The 27,894-nt window shown below is 44.0% G+C and overlaps 1 protein-coding gene across 1 annotated transcript; it reads right to left on the reverse strand.

Annotated features, from left to right (window-relative positions):
• Positions 1-5,797: 5,797 nt before the first annotated feature.
• On the reverse strand, positions 5,798-24,750 carry LOC311130548 (thromboxane A2 receptor-like). The gene is given in 3 exon segments (XM_084163307.1): positions 5,798-6,248; positions 6,250-6,407; positions 23,961-24,750. Coding segments are annotated over 3 exon segments (1,053 nt in total). The 5' UTR covers position 24,750; the 3' UTR covers positions 5,798-6,142.
• Positions 24,751-27,894: the final 3,144 nt, after the last annotated feature.

A 27,894-nucleotide genomic window follows, 5' to 3' on the forward strand; every position in this document is an offset into this window, starting at 1 on the left:
CCTCATGAGCTTAGTCCAACTGTCATACAGAACCCAAAATATAAACTTTTGTAAATAATGCAATTGTCAACAAAGACTGTATTACCTCAAAACATGCTTAAAACTATAATTTGGGATTATATTTTGGATTATAGATGGTAAATCCTTGTATTCATAGCTCTGTCTATGAATTTGAGAGTGGTTACATTTCTACAGCCCCATTCCTCAGCTGTTGACCAAATCAGTGGTGGGGTGCCCACTTTGTTGTTTGAACTGCAGATTGACCCTTTAATCAGTACAGAACCCAACCACTGTTGTGCATGCACACAAGCAAATGAGCATTCAAGTATACAGACAATAGCGGAAGTTTGAAGGTTCAATCCATATCTGAAACCAGGAAGTGATAAGAGCTTGTTTGTTTCAGATACAGAGGGACCACCACAGTTGTCATTCATTTCAGATACAGAGGGACCACTACAGTTGTCATTAACTGATCCAAAGGGAAAAGTGTCTTCTACAGACCCACCCACAATATCTCTCCAGCAACAGGTAAAATGAAAGTAAATAGATTGGTCTTCTTGTTATCTGAGAAAGAGTATAGGTCAAGTGTATGTTTTTTTTTCATAGATGACCCTCGGAAAGATCTTTAAATCTGATATTTGTATGCTAGAATTCCATAAAGTCATGTTGCTTGGCCATACCAAGCATTCCAACGTCTCCTTAAATCACTATAATTGTCAAACAGTCATTTTCCCACAGTAATGGAACTTGAGTCAAAATAATGGGGAGTACAGAGGCTACTCACAACCAGGAAATTAATTGTGTTTACTTTATATTGACATTTTACATTTTAGTCATTTAGCAGACGCTCTTATCCAGAGCGACTTAAGTTAGTGAGTGCATACATTTTTCATACTGGCTCCCCGTGGGAATCTAACCTACAACCCTGGCGTTGCAAAGGCCATGCTCTACCACTTTACAATTCAAATGGAAAAACACAACATTATTTCAAGATGATTCACTGTAATTAAAGTAAATGAAAAACATGTTCAAAAGTCCCTCTTTGATTGCCTAGTATTTTTCCTTTACTGTACCTTTTTATTTGCCTGAAAAATTAAGGTCTTCATATTCTTACTTGAATTGTCAAATTTGTGTGGAAAGTTCAGAAAGAAATACCTGTTTTAAATCATAAATGTATAAACTAGTTTGAGTGTGTATTTGTTAAAATGACATCATATAATCTTGACCAGAACACCAGTAAAGTTTTGTGTGATAGTTTTAGGCTTACAGTAACATTTGCTTTAATGTCTGATGTATATTGTTATATCACTCTATGGAGATCTGAAAATATAAGGCATATTTGATGTGTGTTTTTACAATTGATAATACAAACGTTATAAGTAATTCAAGTTCTTATGTTCTTCTGTGCTTCATAGAGCAACTACAGATCGATAAAAGTTAATACTATATTATAAATTATTATTCCTAGGAAGTTCCTTCGATTCATGGCCTAAGTACACACGCTATGTTACTTACAGTGTATTTCAACACCAACTTAGAAAAGTCAAATTCTTTCAACCTTCAAGTCTAGACTCTTGAAAATATATTTATTTCAGTGTTTGGATGAGTGCACTAGTCTCTTTTTCAAAGGGTAGTAAAAACAAAACATAAACAAAGCAAACTTTTGGTCTAACCTTTTATGTTTTATTTCCCCTTGGAGAATTCGCATGCCAACTTTCAACCACTGTATAAACTCTACATTCTGCATTGCACATGATGTGTCATGACACATCCTACTCTAAAATATCTGAACCATATACACAGTCAGACATAACATAGTCCCATCTGTTTTCCTTCTAAAAATAAAACTTGCAAAAGCAAAGATATACACTGAGTGTACAAAACATTAAGGACACCTGCTCTTTCCATGACATTGACTGACCAGGTGAATTCAGGTGAAGGCTTTGATCCCTTATTGATGTGTCTTGTTAAATCCACTTCAATCCGTGTAGATGAAGGGGAGGAGAAAAGTTAAAGAAGGATTTTTAAGCCTTGAGACAACTGAGACATGGATTGTGTATGTGTGCCATTCAGAGAGTGAATGGGCAAGACAAAAGTCTCTTCAAAGTGCCTTTGGTAGTAGGTGCCAGGCGAACCAGTTTGTGTCAAGAACTGCAACGCTGCTGGGTTTTCACACTCAACAGTATCCCGTATGTATCAAGAATGGTCCACTACCCAAACGACATCCAGCCAACTTAACACAACAGTGGGAAGCATTGGAGTCAACATGGGCCAGCATCCCTTTGGAACGCTTTCAACACCTTGTAGAGTCCATGCCCCGACGAATTGAGGCTGTTCTGAGGGCAAAAGGGGGGGGGGGGGGTGCAACTCAATATTAGGAAGGTGTCCTTAATGTTTTGTACACTCAGTGTCCACATACGCAGTGAACTAACATGCAGCATGATATGTAATGTTTCTTGGATCATTTAACATAAATAATACTGTTTTCACACTTGACTTCATAGCTTTGGGTTAACCTCGCATTGAACTTTGTATTTTATCCCTCAAAGGATTTGTAACACTATGAATGAGGAGTATATTGGAGTACATGCTCATGATTAACAAATAATGATGCATACATGTCCATATATTGGGAACATCTCTCCTCATCTTTCCCTGGAAGTGTATCCATGACATTCCACAAAATATCACCTTCTCTTTGGCCCATCCCTGCTTCACTGTATGGAAGTCAGCCAGAGTTGAACATGAGGACAGAACAGGGGGTCAACTCTAGGAGTCATAAAGCAGATAAGGAGTGTTGAGTCAAAATATGCCCAGGTGAGGGATACTGTCTGAAGGGCAGTCAGCCAACCAACCGGCGGAACTGCTCCAGCAGAGGCCAGATACCTCACCAGAGCCGATGACTGTTGTCCTTTATGTTATCTTTGGTGATTAATACTGTGCTTGGTTGCTCTGTTAGATAGAGTTGCTGCATAGCATTAGGAGAAAGTTAGTACACGCACGCACACACACACACACACACACACACACACACACTTTCACATGAAGGCATAAATTCAAGCACATACTCACGTGCATACACGCACGCACATACGCTACGACCTTGTGGTCTTTGGCATGGAAGCTGACAGGGCTGTGTATTCTTCAGAAAGATCCACACTCTGCTTACATTTCCTTGTTCTCTACTAAACAATGCTTAATACCACCCTACCACCCAATATCACCCCACTGGCAACGCTATGTGCTTAGGGCACAGGAATAACCAGCTCTGAGCTCCAATGCCATGCAACAGCCCTGCCCCTGTTCAGTCTATTTTTAGAACTCTATAAACAGCACCTAAAAAACGATATAAATCACAGTCAACAGACTCTTTAGGAAACAGAACAGCAGGAAGGCTGCCCGGCCTGGACAAGGTCTCTCCAGCCACACTTAAGCACTGCGCTGACCAACTCTCCCCTGTTTTCACGGACATATTCAACCAGTCACTAGAGCAATGCACTGTTCCTGCCTGTTTCAAATTTTACATCATTGTTCCAGTTCTGAAAAAACAAAAGGTGTACTGTCTGAATGACTACAGACCTGTAGCGTTCACCTCGGTCATCATGAAAACCTTTGAGTGCCTCGTACTGTCCCATCTCAAAACCATCACTGACAGCTCCCTCGACCCACTGCAGTTTGCCTACAGAGATAACAGGTCTGTGGACGACGCTGTCAACATGGGCCTACACTACATCCTCAAACACCTCGATAACCCAAAGACATATGCAAAGATATTGTTTGTGGATTTTAGCTCTGCATTCAATACATCATCCCAGAACTGCTAAAAGACAAACTCTCCCAGCTGAATGTGTCCAGCTCCATCTGTCAGTGGATCACTGACTTCCTGACCAACAGGAAGATTCATAAAGTATTCAGACCCCTTGACCTTTTCCACATTTTGTTACGTTACAGCCTTATTCAAAGCAAAAACAGGTTATTAGACATTTTTGCTAATTTATCAACAAACAAAAAAAACTGATATCACATTTAAATAAGTATTCAGACCCTTTACTCAGTACTTTGTTGAAGCACATTTGGCAGCAATTACAGCATCGAGTCTTCTTGGGTATGATGCTACAAGCTTGGCACCCTGTGGTCCTCTGTAGCTCAATTGGTAGAGCATAGCGCTCAATTGGTAGAGCAGGTTTTCATCAAGGATCTCTCTGTACTTTGCTCCGTTCATCTTTCTCTCGAACCTGACTAGTCTCCCAGTCCCTGCCGCTAAAAAACATCCCCACAGCATGATGCTGCCACCACCATGCTTCACCGTAGGGATGGTGCCAGGTTTCCTCCAGACATGAGGGGTGGCAGGTAGCTTAGTGGTAAAGAGCGTTGTGCCAGTAACCGAAAGGTTGCTGGTTCTAATCCCCGAGCCGACTAGTTGAAAAATCTGTCAATGTGCCCTTGAGCAAGGCACTTAACCCTAATTGCTCCTGTAAGTTGCTCTGGATAAGAGCGTCTGCTAAATGACTAAAATGTAAATGTGACGCTTGGCATTCAGGCCAAAGAGTTCAATCTTGGTTTCATCAGACCAGAGAATCTTGTTTCTGAGAGTCTTTAGGTGCCTTTTTGACAAAGTCATAGCGGGTTGTCATGTGCCTTTACTGAGGAGTGACTTCCGTCTGGCCACTCTACCATAAAGGCCTGATTGGTGGAGTGCTGCAGAGATGGTTGTCCTTCTGGAAGGTTCTCCCATCTCCACAGAGGAACTCTAGAGCTCTGTCAGAGTGACCATCTCCCCTGATTGCTCAGTTTGGCTGGGAGGCCAGCTCTAGGAAGAGTCTTGGTGGTTCTAAACTTCTTCAATTTAAGAATGATGGAGACCACTGTGTTCTAGGGGATCTTCAATGCCGCAGACATTTTTTGGTACCCTTCCCCAGATCTGTGCCTCGACACAGTCCTGTCTAGGCGCTCTTCGGACAATTCCTTCGACCTCATGGCTTGGTTTTTGTTCTGACATGGACTGGCAACTGTGGGACCTTATATAGACAGGTGTGTGCCTTTCCAAATGTCCAATCAATTTAATTTACCACAGGTGAACTCCAATGAAGTTGAAGAAACATCAAGGGTAATCAATGGAAACAGGATGCACCTGAGCTCATAGCAAAGGGTCTGAATACTTATGTAAATAAGGTATTTCTGTTTTTTATTTTTAATAAATTAGCAAAAATATGATTGTGATTGCCAACAAGGGTTTTGCCACCAAGTACTAAGTCATGTTTTTCAGAGGGGTCAAATACGTATTTCCCTCATTAAAATGCAAATCAATTCATAACATTTTTGACATGTGTTTTTCTGGATTTTTTTGTTGTTATTCTCTCTCACTGTTCAAATAAACCTACTGTACCATTACAATTATAGACTGATCATTTCTTTGTTAGTGGGCAAACGTACAAAATCAGCAGAGGATCAAATACTTTTTTTCCCTCACTGTAAATAATGTACTTACATTCAGTAGTCTTGCTCTGATTTGTCATCCTGAGGGTCCCAGAGATAAAATGTAGTGTAGTTTTGTTTGAAAAATCTATTTTATATTCAAATGTAGGAACTGGGTTCTACAGTTTGACCTCTGACTCCACACCCACCCCGCCCGGCCATCTAGATGTGTGAAGGTTAGTGTATTTTCTGTAGGGAAGCTAATGATCCATAATTTATGACATTCCTGGGAGTGTGCAAACTTACATTTTGTATTACCATAGCATTTTTGTATGTTCTCTATAGTTATGTATTGAAAACCAATTCGGCACATTTGGGAAAACTCCTGGCAGACTTCATACAAAATATTGTGTAGTGATGTAATTCTTCACTGGATCAGTCTGAAACATTGCACACACACTGCTGTCATCTGGTGGACAACTTCCAAATTACATCTAGAATCCTACATCACTGTCTGGCCTTTCTCTTGCATTTCCAAGAAGATGCAACAAAGAAATAGAAAATGTGTTATATTCTCCTACATTAATTTCACATTTCCACAAACTTCTAAGTGTTTCCTTTCAAATGATATCAAGAATATGCATATCCTTGCTTCAGGTCCTGAGCTACAGGCAGTTAGATTTGGGTATGTCATTTTAGGCGAAAATTGAAAAAAAGGGTCCAATCCTTAATTAAACGACTGAGGTTTGCCTTCCTCTTTGACCGTCACACCCCCATCGCCGCCCCCCAGCAGGTCGCTGCCCAGGGAGGCACGGGTGAGCCGGCAGCCTCTACCAGTCCCAGCGGGGGTAGAGGCGCTTGAGGATGGCGCAGCGAAACAGGATGTACACCCAGGGGTCCAGGATTTGGTTCCAGGTGGCGAAGCGGATGAAGAGCAGCAGGTAGCGGATCTGGAGTGAGCTCCCCGACAACACAGTCTTTGTAATAAACACCTGTGGAGTGTAAGGGGAAGGAGGGAGGAGAGGAGGGATGGGTGCAGGAGAGAGAGGTAGATAGAGAGACAGAAAGAAAATAAAGTAATAGGGAAAGAGATAGAAGGACAGATAGAGAAAGATGGAAAAGGATGAGAGAGATGGATATGGAGATACATAGAGAGAAAAGGACAGAATAAGGAAAGAGAGAGAAGGAAAGACACAAACCATTTACAGACAGACAGACAATGAGAAAGAGGAGGAAAAATAAGAACAACAGATAGAGGAACAGAGGAAGTGAAAGGAAGAGCGAGAGTTGTCATCAGTAGTTTGAACACACAAGTGCAGCAGCTTGGGCCTTCACACAAACACACATTCACACGCGCGCACACACACACACACAAACAGATGTCTGAGACTGGGACTCGTTCCACCCAGGGAGTACATGGCTGGGCTAATTTGGACCGGGCCTCTGTGGTCCTGAGAATCACAGAGCAATCATTCTCTCATATAGGCATGCCTCTAGCCTTATTACTGGTCCCATTAGCGCCAGGGCAACAACACTCTCTTTTGGGAGCAGCTAGGGATGCTAACAAGCTCTACTCCTCAGGAATTACATATGCACTTGTGTTCAGCAAATAATTAGCGTTTTCCAGATGCATCTTAATTTGAGCCAGTTTGCTACAGCAGGAAAAGAATCCTCCAGCAACAGGAAATGTGAATTATTATGTGTATTATAAATAATGGAGAATTATTTTTTTAATGGGTTGATACATTTTTCGTTCTGGCAAATCAAGTCTGACATTTTAAAGTGGAAATTACAAACTTTAAAAGCCTTTTTAAACCTTGAATACACTACAAGTTTGCATTTCCTGCTGTGCAGGAACATTCTTAGCAACTACAGAGTGATCACATTAAGATCCTACATCTGAATGTCAAAAAAATAACAGGCCCACAGTGATTTAGTGTCTCAGAACTGCAGCTGGCAGCCAGTGAGTCAATGCGGTCAGAAGCAGCATGCCCATAGATTAAAAAATATATATATAATTTTAAATAAATAAATAAATATATATACACATGGTCAAAAGTAAATCTGAGACATCATTGGGAATCTGAGCATGGTACACTACATGACCAAAAGAATGTGGACACCTGCTCGTCGACCATCTCATTAAAAAATCATGGACATTAATATGGAGTTGGTCCTCCCTTTGCTGCTATAACAGCCCACTCTTCTGGGAAGGCTTTCCACTAGATGTTGGAACATTGCTGACTTGCTTCCATTCAGCCACAAGAGCATTAGTGAGGTCGGGCCCTGATGATGGGCGATTAGGTCTGGCTCGCAGTCGGCATTCCAATTCATCCCATCGTTCGATGGGGTTGAGGTCAGGGCTCTGTGCACGCCAGTCAAGTTCTTCCACACCGATCTCAACACCATTTATGTATGCACCTCGCTTTGTGCATGGGGGCATTGTCATGCTTAAACAGGAAAGGGCCTTCCCCAAACTGTTGCCACAAAGTTGGAAGCAAAGAATCGTCTAGAATGTAATTGTATGCTGTATCGTTAAGATTTCCCTTGACTGGAACTAAGGGGCCTAGCCCGAACCATGAAAAACAGCCCAAGACCATTATTCCTCCTCCACCAAACATTACAGTTGGCACTATGCATTGGGGTAGGTAGCGTTCTCCTGGCATCCGCGAAACCCAGATTCGTCTGTCGGACTGCCAGATGCTGAAGCGTGATTCATCACTCCGTTTTCACTGCTCCAGAGTCCAATGGCGGCGAGCTTTAAACCTCTACAGCCGACGCTAGGCATTGCACATGGTGATCTTAGGCTTGTGTGCGGCTGCTCGGCCATGGAAACTGACGTTGCTTCCAGAGGGAGATTGGAACTCGGTAGTGAGTGTTGCAACCGAGGACAGAGGATTTTTACACACAAAGCGCTTCAGCACTCGGTGGTCCCGTTCTGTGAGCTTGTGTGGGCTACTACTTCGCGGCTGAACCGTTGTTGCTCCTAGATGTTTCCACTTCACAATAACAGCACTTACAGTTGACCGGGGCAGCTCTAGCAGGGCAGAAATTTGATGAACTGACTTGTTGGAAAGGTGGTGTCCTATGACAGTGCCACGTTGAAAGTCACTGAGCTCTTCAGTACAGGCTATTCTACTGCCAATGTTTGTCTATGGAGATTGCATGGCTATGTGGTCGATTTCAGACACACCTGAATTTGAAGGGGTGTCCACATACTTTTACAGTATATACAGTGCCTTTAGAAGGTATTCACACCCCTTGACTTTTTCCACATTTTGTTGTGATACAGCTTGAATTTAAAATTGATTACATTTAGGTTTTTGTTTCACTGGCCTACACACAATACCCCATAATGTCAAAGAGGAATTATGTTATTTAAAAAAAATGTTTTTACAAATTAATTACAAATTAAATGCTGAAATGTCTTGAGTCAATAAGTATTCAACCCCTTTGTTATGGCAAGGATGGACTCACTCTGTGTACAATAATAGTGTTTAACATGATTTTTTAATGACTACCTAATCTCAGTACCCCGCACATACAATTATCTTTAAGGTCCTTCAGTCGAGCAGTGAATTTCAAACACAGATTCAACCACAAAGATCATGGAGGTTTTCCAATGCATCGCAAAGGAGGGCACCTATTGGTAGGTGGGTAAAAAAAAAGCAGACATTGAATATCCCATGTTGAAGTTATTACACTGAACAAAAATACAAACGCAACATGCAACAATTTCCACGATTTTACAGTTCATATAAGGAAATCAGTCAATTGAAATACATTAATTATTCCCCAATCTACGCAGGGAGTCAGGAAGCAAGTGCAGATAGTGAGTTTAATGACGAAGAACATTGAATGATACAAAACAAGAAAAGCATGTAAACATGGAAACATAAACAATATTGCCTGCTGGGTGATAACAACGGAGTGCTATAAAAAGTGGAAGTAATCAGGGATGTGATGGAGTCCAGGTGTGCCTAATGAGGCGCAGGTGTGTGTAATGAAGGCAGCCAGGTGTGCGTAAGGATGGGTTGCCAGGACCCATGGTTAGTAGACCGGCGACGTCGAGCGCCGGAGAGGGGGAGCGGGAGTGGACGTGAGACTTGGTTTGGGCACATACGGAGCAGGAGTTGACGTAGCGGGAGACGAACTGCGTCAAGGTGGGCCACCAGTACTTAATGGAGATGGATTGAGTGGTGCGGGTGATACCTGGGTGTCCAGTGACAAGGGATGTGTGTGCCCAGGTCAAACGCTGGTCCCTTACCTCCGTGAGAACGTAGGAGCACTCCGGAGGACAGGTAGCCGGTGTGGGTTCCCTCTCCAGAGCCTTGCGGATGTCCACGTCTACGTCCCAGAGCACGAGGGCAACGATTCGGGAGGGCGGTATGATGGGACCACTCAGGACAGGAACCTCTCTCAAATCGTGGAGTTGGGACAGGGCATCGGCTTTCATGTTCTTTGAACCTGGCCAGTATGACAACGTGAAGTTGAATCTAGTAAAGAAAAGGGCCCACCTTGCTTGCCGCGGGTTCAGCCACCTCGCTGTCCGTATGTATTCCAAGTTCCGATGGTCGGTGAGGATGAGAAATGGGTCCGTGGCGCCGTCCAGCCAGTGTCTCCACTCCTCTAATGCCAACTTCACTGCCAGGAGCTCACGATCACCGACGTCATAGTTCCTCTCTGCACGGGACAGTTTTTTAGAGTAGTATGCACATGGATACAGTTTTTGTGGATTACCTTGATGTTGTGACAGGACGGCCCCCACGTCCACTTCTGAGGCATCCACCTCCACCACAAAGGGCAGCGTAGGGGCTGGGTGTTTCAGCAATGGGGCAGAGGTGAAACGCCCCTTCAGCAGGCGGAAGGCCTTATCAGCAGCAGGATTCCACGCCAACTTACGGGGACCACCTTTCAGGAGAGAGGTGAGAGGAGAGGCGATGGAACTGAAGTTCCTGATGAAGCGGCGGCAAAAGTTGGCAAACTCCAAAAACCATTGTAGTCCATTTATGATGGTTGGGACTGGCCATGACCTGACCGCATCTATCTTCCTTTCCTCCATAACCACTCCCTGTGGGCTGATCCGATATCCCAAGAAGGAGAGGGCAACCTGATGGAACTGGCACTTTTCCGCTTTCACATACAGATGGTTCTTCAGGAGGCGTCCCAGGACTACCCGGACGTGGGCGATGTGCTCCTCCAAGGTGGCTGTGTAGATCAGGATGTCGTCGATATACACGACCACCTGGCGCCCAAACATGTCCCGAAACACCTCGTTCACGAATGCCTGGAACCCCGATGGAGCATTGGCTAAACCATAATACAAAACAAGAAAAGCGTCTAAACATGGAAACATAAACAATATTGCCTGGTAAGTGCTGTCATGACTCTCTTGACAGTGGATCAAAGGACCCATCAGCTAGGCAAATGTTTGAAGATAGCCAGACCCCCTCTCTCCCACAGAAGAGGGAAAGGGGGGCTGTGCCGGTCTTGACACCTTAACACTGGGTCATCAATTTAGAGAGAACTTTCTCTCTCTGCCTTTTAGTCTCCACCAAAGGAATGCCTTTGTCTAGAGAGAGTGTGGCCCGCCTAAAAACTCTAACATCAAAAGATTGAACATTGGAACATTATTTCTGATATCCAAATGTTTGGAATGGTCAGTGGGGATCTAAAGAATAATCATGTCATATTATTTATTATTTTGTGATGTCATTAAGGATGGTATAACGAAATAACTAACTCGGAAAGGGTACGCATTCTATTTGTCAAGTTTACTTCTAAATGTTGTATAAAATATATGATTAAGTATGAGAGTATTTTGGTTACGATAGCAATGTGATTTTAGCCTTCTAATGAGATCATTGTTTTCTCATTAGAACTATTGCCCTGTCAGTAACCAGGCCCAAGTGAGCACAGACATTGTCTCGGCGTGATGGAACACCCCCTTTTTACCCCAGGATAAAAGCCTTGGTAACGAAATGTAAATTGGACCAGAAAACGTGAGAGTGGTGACTGCACGTTTACAATGGTTAGACCAGAAAGACCAGCAGATGTGAAGCGTGAGCTAAACATTACAAAATGGTTAGACCAGAAAGCTGTGGCTACACGGCTGAAAATGGTTAGAACTTTGAATCTCTACACGAGGTGAAGAAGATAAACTCACTAGACCAAAAAGCATTGGCAGTCTGCAGCTGGACATGTAAAGTAGTCTAGAACTTCGACTAAAGACACAAGGTGGGAAGAAAGGAGAATCCCATCTCAGACAACCATAGGTGCATCTGAAGTACAGTGCCTTGCAAAAGTATTCATCCCCCTTGGCGTTTTTCCTATTTTGTTGCATTACAACCTGTAATTTAAATATATTTTTATTTGGATTTCATGTAATGGACACACACAAAATAGTCCAAATTGGTGAAGTGAAATGAAAAAAATAACTTGTTTAAAAAAATTACAGTACAGATCAGGGTTGGGATATACAAATATATCTGAAACTTTGAACATCCCACGGAGCACCATTAAATCCATAATTAAAAAATGGAAAGAATATAGCACCACAACACCACAGAATGTTGTCCCACTCTTCAATGGCTGTACGAAGTTGTTGGATATTGGCGGGAACTGGAACACGCTGACGTACACGTCGATCCAAAGCATCCTAAACGTGCTCAATGGGTGACATGTCTGGTGAGTATGCAGGCCATGGAAGAACTGGGACATTTTCAGCTTCAAGGAATTGTGTACAGATCCTTCCAACATGGGGCCATGCATTACCATGCTGAAACATGAGGTGATGGCGGCAGATTAATGGCACGACAATGGGCCTCAGGAGGGGAGGCAGGTAGCTTAGTGGTTAAGAGCGTAGTGCAAGTAACCGAAAGGTTGCTGGTTCTAATCCCCGAGCCGAGTAGGTGAAAAATCTGTCGATGTGCCCTTGAGCAAAGCACTTAACCCTAATTGCTCCTGTAAGTCGCTCTGGATAAGAGCGTCTGCTAAATGACAAAACAAAAAAATATCGTCATGGTATCTCTGTGCATTCAAATTGCCATCAATAAAATGCAATTGTGTTCATTGTCCGTAGCTTTTACCTGCCCATACCATATCCCCACCGCCACCATGGGGCACTCTGTTCACAACGTTGACATCAGCAAACCGCTTGTCCACACGACACCATCTGCCTGGTACAGTTGAAACCGGGATTCATCTGTGAAGAACACACTTCTCCAGCGTCCAAGTGGCCATCAAAGGTGAGCATTTGCCTGAAGTCAGTTAAGACGCCGAACTGCAGTCAGGTCAAGACCCTGGTGAGGACGATGAGCACACAAGTGAGCTTCCCTGAGACGTTCTGACAGTTTGTGCAGAAATTCTTCGGTTGTGCAAACCCACAGTTTCATCAGCTGTCTGGGTGGCTGATCTCAGACGATCCCGCAGTTAAAGAAGATGGATGTGGAGGCCCTCGGCTGGCGTGGTTACACGTGGTCTGCGGATGTGAGGCCGGTTGGACGTACTGCCAATTTCTCTAAAACGATATTGGAGGCGGCTTATGGTAGAGAAATTAACATTAAATTATCTGGCAACAGCTCTGGTGGACATTCCTGCAGTCAGCATGCCAATTGCACACTCCCTCAAAACTTTATATCTGTGGCATTGTGTTGTGGACCGACGAGTTGTGAGTTCCGAGATGCCGTTCTGCACACCACTGTTGCACTTTGCTGTTATTTTCCTGTTTGTGGCCCGCCTGTTAGGTTGCACGATTCTTGCCATTCTACTTCGACCTCTCATTAACGAGCTGTTTTTGCCTACAGGACTGCCGCTGACTGAATGTTTTTTGTTTGTCGCACCATTCTCTGTAAACCCTAGACACTGTCGTGCGTGAAAAGCCCAGGAGGCCGGCCATTTCTGAGATACTGGAACTGGCGCGCCTGGCACCTACAATCATAGCACGCTCAAAGTCTCTTAGGTCACTAGTTTTCCCCATTCTAACGTTCAATTGAACAGTAACTGAATGCCTTTCAATGCCTGTCTGCCTGCTTTATATAGCAAGCCATGGCTACGTGACCACTGTCTGTAGGAGCGAACCATTTTCGTGAACTGGGTGGTGTACCTAATAAAATGTATATCTGTGCAGGCCAGTCAAGCGCACATCAGGTTAGACTGGATAAGGGGCTCCAGTTGTGCTGAAGAACATATGACAGAGTTCCCATACCATTATATCCATTTCCCCACCTAACTCTTTTCCTCCCTTCCTAAAATAATTAGGCTTCAATTGCAGATTGATTGGATTGATTTGGTGGCACAGAAAATAATCTAGGGAAAAAACTGTCAGTGTTTCCCCTAGATTATTTGAAAAGACTGTCAGTGTTTCCCCTAGATTATTTTCTAGGCGCCACAAAATCAATATTATAGTAACACTTTATTTTGATGGTAGGTACACTGTAGATTTATGTACAGTTGCTCAAATGTATACAGTGTATCGAGTTTCAAAATAAAGTGTTACAGAACACACAAAGAAGCAGGGGTGGGGGGAATAGTAGCATCTTCATACAACTACATATTGAGGCTGTGATGTGAGTGGATGTGGTTTTTGGCCTCCCAGCTACTTAAAGGGATACTTCGGGATTTTGACAATGAGGCCTGTTATCTACGGGATGGATCGAAATGTGCAGAATGGTTACCTGGAGGAAAATGGGGGAGGGTCATGCTTTTTTAATCTCAGTCAAGGGGTTGGGTTTAGTATTGTTCAAATCTAGTCCAGGGGAGGGTCATGTAATTTATAATTGATGAAATTTCAATATTTCTCAGTGTCTTAGAATTAGTTGCTTATTAGGCTTTATATCGATGTGTGCCCAATGCCGCCCCTCATCTCTGATTATCCGCTGGGCATGCAATATCAAGTGCGCCTGTAGGCTATTTAGTGTGGTCTCAACCAAATGATCCATAGCCTATAAGCTATAGGCTACGAAGTGCATGCTCGGAGAAGCACAGAGCAAATGTATATTTCTAAGATAGCTGCTGGGATGGTGTAAATACAACTAGGCTGCAATAAACACTGCAATGGATATTGCTCTTGCTGATCAAAAGCTTTTTTGTGTGCTGCCTAACCAATGGCTGTGCTGTGTAGGCCTACGGTGTCAGCTCATGAGGAGAGTCAAAGGCTTCTTCTGATTAGGCCTAGTCCAAAAAAGTCACTATCTCACCTATAGCCTATGTTCTGTTCAGTTTGAGAAGGAGAGCACAAATATGAGAAGGAGGTCAACTTTGATAACTCGCTACTACTATAATTTATTTTATTTAAAACAATATGTTTCTTGTCCATTATGTATTTATCAGAGTTATTGACCTCACAATAAGCCAGATTCAAGTAACTTACATTGTGGTGCTGTCACGCCTACTCCCGTCCCCCGCTCCGGCGCTCGACGTCACCAGGCGACTAACCACCGGCCCTGGCAATCTTCATTACACACACCTGCTCCCCATCATTACGCACACCTGCTCCCCATCATTACGCACACCTGGACTTCATCATCACCTTGATTACCTTCCCTTTATTTAGCCCTCAGTAGCTTCAGTCATCAGGCAGTATTGGTTTGTTTTCCTTCACGGTCTATATGCTTCTCATGTTTTGTTTAACTGCATTCTTCATTATTAAACTCACCTGCTTCCTGACTCCTGGAGTATACGTGACAGAATACTGCCTCACAAATTATGGAAGCAGCAGAAGATAAAGACATCTCCCAGGCGGTCGGTGAACAGGGACACATACTCCGTCAACATCACAATCAGCTGGCGCGACTGAGTGCGGCTATGGATGAGGTCCTCCGTGTCCTCCACCGCCTCAACACCACCTAAGAGGATTCACCTACAACTAGCGGAGGGCCTTTTACCTCGAGTCGTCCCAGCGAGCCAGCCCCCCCAGCCTACCCAGCAGTCCTCCCAGGGAGGTGATGCCCGACTGTCCCTCCCCGACAAGTATGATGGGACTCCAGTGCTCCCTCTATTTCGTCCATCAGACGGGAGCCCCCACCACCGAGAGGTCCAAGGTTGCCACGGTCATTTCCCTACTGACCGGGTGGGTGTTGGAGTGGGCTACAGCCGTCTGGGAGAGAGGAGAGGAAGAGTTGGGTTCATGCGAGTGGTTCATGGCTCTGTTCAGGGCGGTCTTCGACCATCCACCGGAGGGCAGAGAGGGAGGTGAGCGACTATTCCAACTCCGGCAGGGTGCCCAGACCGCTGTGGAGTACGCCCTCACCTTCCGGACCGTGGCAGCCTCCAGCGGATGGAACGAACCGGCGCTCTGCACCCTATTCCGTAGAGGACTGCGCGAGGAGGTCCAGATGGAGTTGGTGTGCCGGGACGATAACCTTTCCTTGGATGCAGTCATCGCGATGGCCATCCGTCTGGAAAACCTCCATCAGGAGCGCCGGCACCTCCTTCGCCCCTCACCCTCCTCCTTTGGCCGTCCTGAGGCAGAGCCTGAACCCATGGAGATAGGGGTCACACACCTCTCCACGGCAGAGCGGCATTGCCGGAGACAGCTGGGGCTGTATTCCTATTGTGGCCAGGAGGGGCACCAGCTCCAGCATTGTCCGGTGCATCCCAACCCAAGGTCCACTAGGGCAGAGGGATGGCCCCGTGATCATTCATCTCCCAGGGTAGGCGTGAGTATTCTTTCTTCATCGTTTTCCACCAAACCCTTCCTGGTTTCCATTTCACTGGTTGGCTGTCCCTCAGGTGTTGTCTCTACAGCTCTAGTGGACTCCGGTGCCACAGGGAATTTCATCAACCAGACCCTCGTCTCCTCCCTGAACATCACCTCATACCCGATCTCCTCTCCTTTTCTGGTCCAAGCCCGGAAAAGGTCGAGGATGAAAATCACTACCAGGGCGCAAGGATGCTGGAAGACCTGCCTCCTCTTACCTTGTGGTTTCACGTCGGTTGAGAGTACTGTGAGTGCCCTCCAGCCCATCAGTCCTCCCTCCCGTATTGTTGGCCCAGTGTTTTGGGACGTAGATGTGGACATCCGCCAGTCCCTCAAGGGAACCTGGTACTTGCCCTCCTGAGCGCATCTACGTCCCCACGGGAGTGAGGGATTGGCTGTTGACATGGGCACACACATCCCTCGCTGCTGGACACCCAGGTATCACCCGCATCATTCAATCCATCTCTGCAAAGTACTGGTGGCCCACCTTGGCACAGGATGTCGCCCGCTATGTCAATTCATGCTCCGTATGTGCCAAAACAAAATCTCCCCGGCATGCTCCAGCAGGGAAACTCCTTCCCCTTTCCGTGCTTCAGCGGCCTTGGTCCCATCTGTCCATAGATTTCGTTACTGATCTCCTTCCATCTGATGGTTTCACCACTATTATGGTTGTTGTGGACAGATTCTCTAAATCCTGCCTTTTTATCCCTCTCTCTGGTCTCCTTATCGCTCTCCAGGTCGCTGAGGCACTCCTCCACCGGGCTTACTCCCTTCCAGTGCGTCCTGGAGTATCAGCCGGCCCTGGTTCCGTGGACCACGAGCCAGACCGAGGCCCCTGCGGTGGACGAGTGGTTCCGGCGCGCAAAGGAGGATTGGAACGCTGCCCACTTGAGGCTCCAGCATGCCGTCCACTGCCAGAAGGAGCAAGTGGATCGCCACCACAGTGAGGCTCCCGTGTTCCATCCTAGTGATCACATCTGGCTCTCCACCAGGAACCTCCCACTCCGCCTGCCCTGCCGGAAGCTGAGCCCCCGGTTTGTGGGGCCCTTCAAGGTCCTCCGGAGGGTCAATGATGTAACTTATCGCTTACAACTTCCCACCAACTGCCGGATCTCACCCTCTTTCCATGTTTCCCTCCTATGCCATCAGGTTCCTCCTGGACTCCCGACGTCGTGGGGGTCGGCTCCAGTACCTGGTGGACTGGGAGGAGTACGGCCCATAGGAGCTCAGTATTATTATTATTAATTTTTTGATTTTTTTTTATAGGGGATAGATCAGCTTTAATATTGCAGATAGATTGTAACTTCAATCAATGTAATTGTCTGCATCACTTCCAATCCCCCCATATATATTTTTTTCTCGCATATATATGCAGTGAGGGAAAAAAGTATTTGATCCCCTGCTGATTTTGTACGTTTGCCCACTGACAAAGAAATGATCAGTCTATAATTTTAATGGTAGGTTTATTTGAACAGTGAGAGACAGAATAACAACAACAAAAATCCAGAAAAACGCATGTCAAAAATGTTATAAATTGATTTGCATTTTAATGAGGGAAATAAGTATTTGACCCCTCTGCAAAACATGACTTAGTACTTGGTGGCAAAACCCTTGTTGGCAATCACAGAGGGCGGCAGGTAGCTTAGTGGTTAAGAGCGTTGTGCCAGTAACTGAAAGGTCGCTGGTTCAAATCCCTGAGCCGACTAGGTGAAAAATCTGTCGATGTGCCCTTGAGCAAGGCACTTAACCCTAATTGCTCCTGTAAGTCGTTCTGGATAAGAGCATCTGCTAAAATGTCAATGTAAAAATGTCAGACGTTTCTTGTAGTTGGCCACCAGGTTTGCACACATCTCAGGAGGGATTTTGTCCCACTCCTCTTTGCAGATTCCAAGTCGTTAAGGTTTCGAGGCTGACGTTTGGCAACTCGAACCTTCAGCTCCCTCCACAGATTTGCTATGGGATTAAGGTCTGGAGACTGGCTAGGCCACTCCAGGACCTTAATGTGCTTCTTCTTGAGCCACTCCTTTGTTGCCTTGGCCGTGTGTTTTGGGTCATTGTCATGCTGGAATACCCATCCACGACCCATTTTCAATGCCTTGGCTGAGGGAAGGAGGTTCTCACCCAAGATTTGACGGTACATGGCCCCGTCCATCGTCCCTTTGATGCGGTGAAGTTGTCCTGTCCCCTTGGCAGAGAAACACCCCAAAGCATAATGTTTCCACCTCCATGTTTGACGGTGGGGATGGTGTTCTTGGGGTCATAGGCAGCATTCCTCCTCCTCCAAACACGGCGAGTTGAGTTGATGCCAAAGAGCTCCATTTTGGTCTGACCACAACACTTTCACCCAGTTCTCCTCTGAATCATTCAGATGTTCATTGGCAAACTTCAGACGGGCATGTATATGTGCTTTCTTGAGCAGGGGGACCTTGCGGGCTCTGCAGGATTTCAGTCCTTCACGGCGTAGTGACTATGGTCCCAGCTGCCTTGAGATCATTGACAAGATCCTCCCGTGTAGTTCTGGGCTGATTCCTCACCGTTCTCATGATCATTGCAACTCCACGAGGTGAGATCTTGCATGGAGCCCCAGGCCGAGGAAGATTGACAGTTATAGAATAATCGCACCAACTGTTGTCACCTTCTCACCAAGCTGCTTGGCGATGGTCTTGTAGCCCATTCCAGCCTTGTGTAGGTCTACAATCTTGTCCCTGACATCCTTGGAGAGCTCTTTGGTCTTGGCCATGGTGGAGAGTTTGGAATCTGATTGATTGATTGAGTGTGCTCCTAATCTCAGCTCGTTATCTGTATAAAAGACACCTGGGAGCCAGAAATCTTTCTGATTGAGAGGGGGTCAAATACTTATTTCCCTCATTAAAATGCAAATCAATTTATAACATTTTTGACATGCGTTTTTCTGGATTTTTGTTGTTGTTATTCTGTCTCTCACTGTTCAAATAAACCTACCATTAAAATTATAGACTGATCATTTCTTTGTCAGTGGGCAAACGTACAAAATCAGCAGGGGATCAAATACTTTTTTCCCTCACTGTATATATATATATACAGTGGGGAGAACAAGTATTTGATACACCGCCTATTTTGCAGGTTTTCCTACTTACAAAGCATGTAGAGGTCTGTAATTTTTATCATAGGTACACTTCAACTGTGAGAGACGGAATCTAAAACAAAAATCCAGAAAATCACATTGTATGATTTTTAAGTAATTAATTTGCATTTTATTGCATGACATAAGTATTTGATCACCTACCAACCAGTAAGAATTCCGGCTCTCACAGACCTGTTCGTTTTTCTTTAAGAAGCCCTCCTGTTCTCCACTCATTACCTGTATTAACTGCACCTGTTTGAACTCGTTACCTGTATAAAAGACACCTGTCCACACACTCAATCAAACAGACTCCAACCTCTCCACAATGGCCAAGACCAGAGAGCTGTGTAAGGACATCAGGGATAAAATTGTAGACCTGCACAAGGCTGGGATGGGCTACAGGACAATAGGCAAGCAGCTTGGTGAGAAGGCAACAGCTGTTGGCGCAATTATTAGAAAATGGAAGAAGTTCAAGATGACGTCAATCACCCTCGGTCTGGGACTCCATGCAAGATCTCACCTCGTGGGGCATCAATGATCATGAGGAAGGTGAGGGATCAGCCCAGAACTACACGGCAGGACCTGGTCAATGACCTGAAGAGAGCTGGGACCACAGTCCCAAAGAAAACCATTAGTAACACACTATGCCGTCATGGATTAAAATCCTGCAGCGCACACAATGTCCCCCTGCTCAAGCCAGCGCATGTCCAGGCCCGTCTGAAGTTTGCCAATGACCATCTGGATGATCCAGAGGAGGAATGGTAGAAGGTCATGTGGTCTGATGAGACAAAAATATAGCTTTTTGGTCTAAACTCCACTCGCCGTGTTTGGAGGAAGAAGAAGGATGAGTACAACCCCAAGAACACCATCCCAACCGTGAAGCATGGAGGTGGAAACATCATTCTTTGGGGATGCTTTTCTGCAAAGGGGACAGGACGACTGCACCGTATTGAGGGGAGGATGGATGGGGCCATGTATCGCGAGATCTTGGCCAACAACCTCCTTCCCTCAGTAAGAGCATTGAAGATGGGTCGTGGCTGGGTCTTCCAGCATGACAACGACCCAAAACACACAGCCAGGGCAACTAAGGAGTGGCTCCGTAAGAAGCATCTCAAGGTCCTGGAGTGGCCTAGCCAGTCTCCAGACCTGAACCCAATAGAACATCTTTGGAGGGAGCTGAAAGTCAGTATTGCCCAGCGACAGCCCCGAAACCTGAAGGATCTGGAGAAGGTCTGTATGGAGGAGTGGGCCAAAATCCCTGCTGCAGTGTGTGCAAACCTGGTCAAGACCTACAGGAAACGTATGATCTCTGTAATTGCAAACAAAGGTTTCTGTACCAAATATTAAGTTCTGCTTTTCTGATGTACCAAATACTTATGTCATGCAATAAAATGCAAATTAATTACTTACAAATCATACAATGTGATTTTCTGGATTTTTGTTTTAGATTCCGTCTCTCACAGTTGAAGTGTACCTATGATAAAAATGACAGACCTCTACATGCTTTGTAAGTAGGAAAACCTGCAAAATCGGCAGTGTATCAAATACTTGTTCTCCCCACTGTGTATATATATATATATATATATAGATATACATATATACATACATACATACATACATACATATACATATCCTTTTAAAAAATATATTTCCCTTTATTACTTTCCAACCCCACCACCCCTTCCCTAATTGGAGTAAACTAGTGAACAACAATGCTTAGGCCTCTACTTCCAGCTTATGCATACTATATACATTTTATGGACAATTTTACAATAATTCTATTTTGTTAGTTTTTACTCCTGAACTTCCTCTACCCTCAACCTCTCCGATCATTATCATGATGTCCATCCGGTTTGCTTCTATATGCCATATCTTTCTAACTGTGCTCTTTCACAAAAGCTCTCAACCTATAACCTATATACTTATTATGGACACAGTATGCTTACATTATTAGTTATCTTGTTGTTGTTAGTTGTTATTAGTCCTATCCTTCAACTCCATTCAACATCACCCATCTATCTCTTAACACCATCCATATTGGATAATAATTTCAGTAATTTATGTGATATTAAAAAATATTCAGCTAATATGTAAAATTACGTAGAATTGCATGAAATATTTATAAAAGGCAATGTTTTTCTCTGACCTGCAATTACGATGATAGATTCATGCAATGCTTTTCCTATAAAGGAAATCTTTCCACCCCTACTCTTGTCCACAGTGGTCTGGGAACCCACAACCTTCTGACCTGCAGCCCTGTGCTATAACAATTCCTGCGTTGTTTTGTAATGCTTACAGGACGAAGAACAGTTTCTAAAACTATATATTCCAAGAAGTGAGGGTCAACTGTAAACATGTTCTCTGCTATCCACTTTGTTTAAATTATTATTTTGGGTATATGGGAGGCTTTTCAAGCATTCAGGGAGGGTTTAGGTCAAATATATTTTGCTGAAGGAAGGGCCATTCATTTTCATTTCAGAGAGGTCCGATTTTCTCCATGCAACCCTTATTATAAATAACGTTTACTCCCTACTTCCCCAGATCCATTTTTTTTATGTCTCTGCTTGCAGTTTGAAGGAAGTTGCTAACTAGCACTAGCGCAAATATGGTCTTCTCCTACAGGCCTTATCAGCAGGCAGCATACAGACATACTCCCTAATACAGAGCCAATTCCACTTCCTGAACTGGGCCAGAAGCAATGCAAACTGTTTACCAAGAAGCCCCACATTTTACATAATGCTGCTCAGGCAGTTAGCCATGTATTGGGGCCGGTATCAACAAGGAGTTGATCATTATCTCTTGATTTACATGTAATTTGCCATACAAATAAAGTACATATTATACAGTATGCAGCAGGTGAAACAGAGGCACTATTCGCCCCAAGCGCATTTGTTATTGTTTTTGTTTCGTTTTTAAAACGGGGCAGAGGAGCATCCTGCATCGTGGTAAAAAAATGATCATAGTACATACCCTGCGGTTCTATTGCACGTGCAATGATGTGCAATAATGTCAGAGGGGGAAAAAGGTGTTTGTTGTTTGAGGTCTTTGTTGTAGTAATATAAAAAAACGGACATGGCAGTTTCACAGCTAAGGATTCCAGCTTACAAATTACAAACTTTCTCACATATAAATACTGAGTACTGTCTTCACACCCCTTTAATTTTTCCACATTTGGTTGTGTTACAGCTTGAAATTAAAATGGATTAAATTGAGATGTATTGTCACTTGCCTACACACAATACCCCATAATGTCAAAGTGGAATTATATATTTTTAAATTTTTACAAAAGAATTACAAATAAAAAGTGGAAATGTCTTGTGTCAATTAGTATTCAACTCCTTTGTTAAGTTCAAGAGTAAAAATTAGCTTAAAAAGTCACATAATACGTTGCATGGACTCACTCTGTGTGCAATAATAGTGTTTAACATGATTTTGGAATGACTACCACATCTCCCTACACATACAATTATCTGTAAGGTCCCTCAGTCGAGCAGTGAATTTCAAACACATATTCAACCACAAAGACCAGGGAGGTTTTCCAATGCCTCGCAAAAAAGTGCACCTATTAGCAGATGGGTAAAAAATATAAATAAAAGCAGACATTGAATATCCCTTTGAGCATGGTGTATCAATACACCCAGCAAAGATACAGGCGTCCTTCCTAACTCAGTTGCCAGAGAGGAAGGATACTGCTCAGGGATTTTACCATGAGCCAATGGTGACTTTAAAACAGTTACAGAGTTCAATGGCGGTGATAGGAGAAAACTGAGGATGGATCAACAACATTGTAGTTACTCCACAATACTAACCAAAATGACAGAGTGAAAAGAAGGAAGCCTTTACAGAATAAAAATATTCCAAAACATTCATCCTGTTTGCAATAAGTCACTAAAGTAAAACTACAAAAATGTGGCAAATAAATTCACTTTATATCCTGAATACAAAGCGTTACGTTTGGGGCAAATCCAACACAACACATCAGTGAGTACCACTCTTCATATGTTCAAGCACGGTGGTGGCTGCATCATGTTATGGGTATGCTTGTTATCAGCAAGGACTAGGATAAAAATAAATGAAATAGAGCTAAGTAGAGGCAAAATCTCAGAGGAAAACCTGGTTCAGTCTGCTTTCCAACAGACACTGGGAGACAAATTCACCTTTCAGCAGGACAATAACCTAAAACACAAGGCCAGATATACACTGGAGTTGTTTACCAAGACGACATTGAATGTTCCTGAGTGTCCTAGTTACAGTTTTGACTTAAATCGGCTTGAATATCTATGGCCAGACTTGAAAATGGCTGTCTAGCAATGATCAATAATCAACTTAACAGAGCTTGAAGAATTTAAAAAAGAATAATGTGCAAATATTGTACAGTCCAGGTGTGCAAAGCTCTTAGAGACTTACCCAGAAGGACTCACAGCTGTAATCACTGCCAAAGGTGATTCTAAAATGTATTGACTCAAGTGTGTGAATACTTATGTACATTTCTGTATTTCATTTTCAATAAATTTGCAAACATTTCTAAAAACATGTTTTCACTTTGTCATTAAGAGGTATTGTGTGTAGATGAGTGAGAAAAATTGTCTATTTTATTAATTTTGAATTCATGCAGTAACACAACAAAATGTGGAATAAATCAAGGTATATTAATATTTTCTGAAGGCACTGTATGTACTTGGTATTGTGTGGGTGCGTGCGTGTGCATGTGTTGACAGAGTGCCATAGGCCGCCACTTCTTACCAGCAGGGGGCACCAGCAGATGGAGGCGATCATCATGATCCAGATGAGCTGCACCATCATCTCCACCTCGTAGTCGCGGCGGCGCTGCGTAGCGCCCTGGCTGCAGCACACCTTGACCAGGGTCACCACGCTCACTGTGTTGAGCAGGAAGGACACGGCGATGGACAGCAGCCCCACCAGTGAGAAGAGCAGGCAGAATGCCCTGTCGCTTGCCTCCGAGCTAATGTTGAAGAAGCACCAGGAGCCCGGTATCTTCATGTGGTAGCTCCCTACGCCCACCAGGGGCAGCAGTGAGATGCCCCCCGCCACTGCCCACACCATCAGCACTATGGACACAGCCCGCGACTTGGTCATCATGCTGGTCGAGCGGGCGAACGGCCGATTGATGCCCACGAAACGGTCCATGGCCATGGTGGCCCCCAGCAGCAGCGGGCACAGGCCGTAGAAGACCATAGACATGCCCATGAAGTTGCAGAAGTGGCAGTGCGGGTCCAGGCGGCGCCAGTTGAACTGGGTGAAGTGGAAGGAGACCACGATGGAGCCGGTGACCAGGAGGCCCATGAAGTCGGTAAACACCAGGCCACAGAGGAAGATGAGGAAGGAGGAGCGTGAGCTGCTTTGCGTGCGCTGGAAGGACTTCAGGAGGACCACGAAGGCGATGAGGTTGAAGGTGAGGCCCAGCGCGCTGAACACTGACGAGAAGTAGGCGGAAGCAATGGTGTGGGTGTAGTTGAAGGGGGGACTGTTGATGGAGAAGCACAATGGGGTCGTCTCGTTGGAGTGGTTCATGGTGGCTAGAGGAGGTTTGGCTATTCCCAACGCACTTCAGAAGAGAAGGAGGAACTAGTTCACTTTGAAGATTTCTGTTGTCTTTTTTTCTTCACCTTGACAAATGAGAAGACAGAATTTTGGCTTTAGACAGAAATGTGTAGACAAATTTTTGTATGAAATGTTGGTTTACCTCAGAGGACAGAATCATAAACTGTGTACACTTCCATTCAGCAGAGACTATATGATATGTTGTGGCTGAACTGTTGTGGCTGAGTGTAATTATTCCAAAACTGGAATAATTACACTCGACTGACCTCAAAAACTACTTACAGCTTTCAAACATCTAGTTTCTGATGAAAAACATGGAAACTGATTGAAAAATAGGGCTGGGAATTGTCAGAGACCTCAAGATAACATATTATCATGATACTTAGGTGCCGAGACGATATGTATTGAGATTCTTAAGATTCTCATGATTCTATATGTATTGTGATACGATACTGCAATTGTATTGCAATTTGATGCAAATTGCTTACTATATGTCTAATGCAGAGAGACAAGAGAGAGCATGAGAAAATTAGTTTTGGCTTGGGGGGGGGGGGGGGCAAGGGGGGGTAAGAATGGGAGGGTGGGAAAAGCTTGGCTTGGGGGGGCAAGGGGGAGTAAAGGTGGGAGGTGGGGATAAGCTTGGCTTGGGTGGGGTAAAGGGGGTGGTGGAGAGGGATGGATTTGGTTCGGGAGAGAGAGAGAGAGAAGAAAGGACTTAAATGTACAATTATATATTTATTTATGACTTGTTTACCCATTGTAAAATGAATAAGAGTTCTGGACAGATTAGGAAAGGATGTTGAATCATTAGTATTCCTTGTTTGTTATTACAACTAAGATTTAAAGGTGGTTATTGGTGAGAATGGAGAGGGGCTTTGTCTGGGGAATTTGATGGGGTGACTGGGAGAGCATCAGACACTTCTCTGAGGTGTGTGTGGGGCCTCCACTCATCCCATTTCAGTCTCTCGGAGGACACACTCACCCCAAGTAAACCCCCACCATCGACTACATTTTAATGTAATTTACTTTGGTGCAAAAAGTGCAAATCAATCCCAGAACAACAGCAAAGGACCTTTTGAATAAGGTAATACAAACCAACCAATAAGAATACACCTTTTTCCCTTATATCCCAGTACATGGACCAAAAAGGCTGTTTTCTAATGTTGAATTGTACCTTACGCTCTGAAAAATACACATTGATTTCAATGTATATACAGTTGAAGTCGGAAGTTTACATACACCTTAGCCAAATACATTTAAACTCAGTTTTTCACAATTCCTGACATTTAATCCTAGTAAAGATTCCCCGTCTTAGGTCAGTTAGGATCACCACTTTATTTTAAGAATGTGAAATGTCAGAATAATAGTAGAGAGAATGATTTATTTCAGTTTTTATTTCTTTCATCACATTCCCAGTGGGTCAGAAGTTTACATACACTCAATTAGTATTTGGTAGCATTCCCGTTAAATAGTTTAACTTGGGTCAAACGTTTCGTGTAGCCTTCCACAAGCTTCCCACAATAAGTTGGGTGAATTTTGGCCCATTCCTCCTGACAGAGCTGGTGTAACTGAGTCAGGTTTGTAGGCCTCCTTACTCGCACACGCTTTTTCAGTTCTGCCCACAAATGTTCTATAGGATTGAGGTCGGTGCTTTGAGATGGCCACTCCAATACCTTGACTTTGTTGTCCTTAAGCCATTTTGCCACAACTTTGGAAGTATGCTTGGGGTCATTGTCCATTTGGAAGACCCATTTGCGACCAAGCTTTAACTTCCTGACTGATGCCTTGAGATGTTGCTTCAATATATCCACATAATTTGCCTTCCTCATCATACCAGTATGAAAATGTATGCACTCACTAACTATAAGTCGCTCTGGATAAGGGCGTCTGCTAAATGACTAAAAATGTAAAAATAAAATAAAAAATACCATCTATTTTGTGAAGTGCACCAGTCCCTCCTGCAGCAAAACACCCCCACAGCCACCCCTGTGCTTCACAGTTGGGATGGTGTTCTTCGGCTTGCAAGCCACCCCCTTTTTCCTCCAAACATAACGATGGGCATTATGGCCAAACAGTTATATTTTTGTTTCATTAGACCAGAGGACATTTCTCCAAAAAGTATGATCTTTGTCCCCATGTGCAGATGCAAACCGTAATCTGTCTTTTTTATGGCGGTTTTGGAGTGGTGGCTTCTTCCTTGCTGAGCGGCCTTTCAGGTTATGTCGATATAGGACTCGTTTTACTGTGGATATAGATACTTTTGTACCTCTTTCCTCCAGCATCTTCAAAAGTTCCTTTGCTGTCGTTCTGGGATTGATTTGCACTTTTCGCACCAAAGTACGTTCATCTCTAGGAGACAGAACGCGTCTCCTTCCTGATCGGTATGACGGCTGCGTGGTCCCATGGTGTTTATACTTCCGTACTATTGTTTGTACAGATGAATGTGGTACCTTCAAGCGTTTGGAAATTGCTCCCAAGGATGAACCAGACTTGTGGAGGTCTACAATTCTTTTTCTGAGGTCTTGGCTGATTTCTTTTGATTTTCCCATGATGTCAAGCAAAGAGGCACTGAATTTGAAGGTAGGCCTTGAAATACATCCACAGGTACACCTCCAATTGACTCAAATGATGTCAATTAGCTCATCAGAAGCTTCTAAAGCCATGACATCATTTTCTGGAATTTTCCAAGCTGTTTAAAGGCACAGTCAACTTAGTGTATGTAAACTACTGACTCACTGGAATTGTGATACAGTGAATTATAAGTGAAATAATCTGTCTGTAAACAATTGTTGGAAAAATTACTTGTGTCATGCACAAAGTAGATGTCCTAACCGACTTGGCAAAACTATAGTTTGTTAACATGACATTTGTGGAGTGGTTGAAGAACTAGTTTTAATGACTCCAACCTAAGTGTATGTAAACTTCCGACTTCAACTGTACCACCAGGGGCAAATCTGGTGTTTATAGATATAATTCAATTAGATCAAATCCAGACGGGAACTATTATTTTAGCAGGTGACCTAAATTATACATTCGATAAGATTGACAAACATAGTAATAAAAAAGGCTAATTTAGGCAGTCTCCAAAGAGGCTGAACATTTTCATTTCAAAACA

The sequence above is a fragment of the Coregonus lavaretus genome (genome assembly GCF_964263955.1).
Source record: "Coregonus lavaretus genome assembly, chromosome: 6".
Classification (NCBI taxonomy): domain Eukaryota; kingdom Metazoa; phylum Chordata; class Actinopteri; order Salmoniformes; family Salmonidae; genus Coregonus; species Coregonus lavaretus.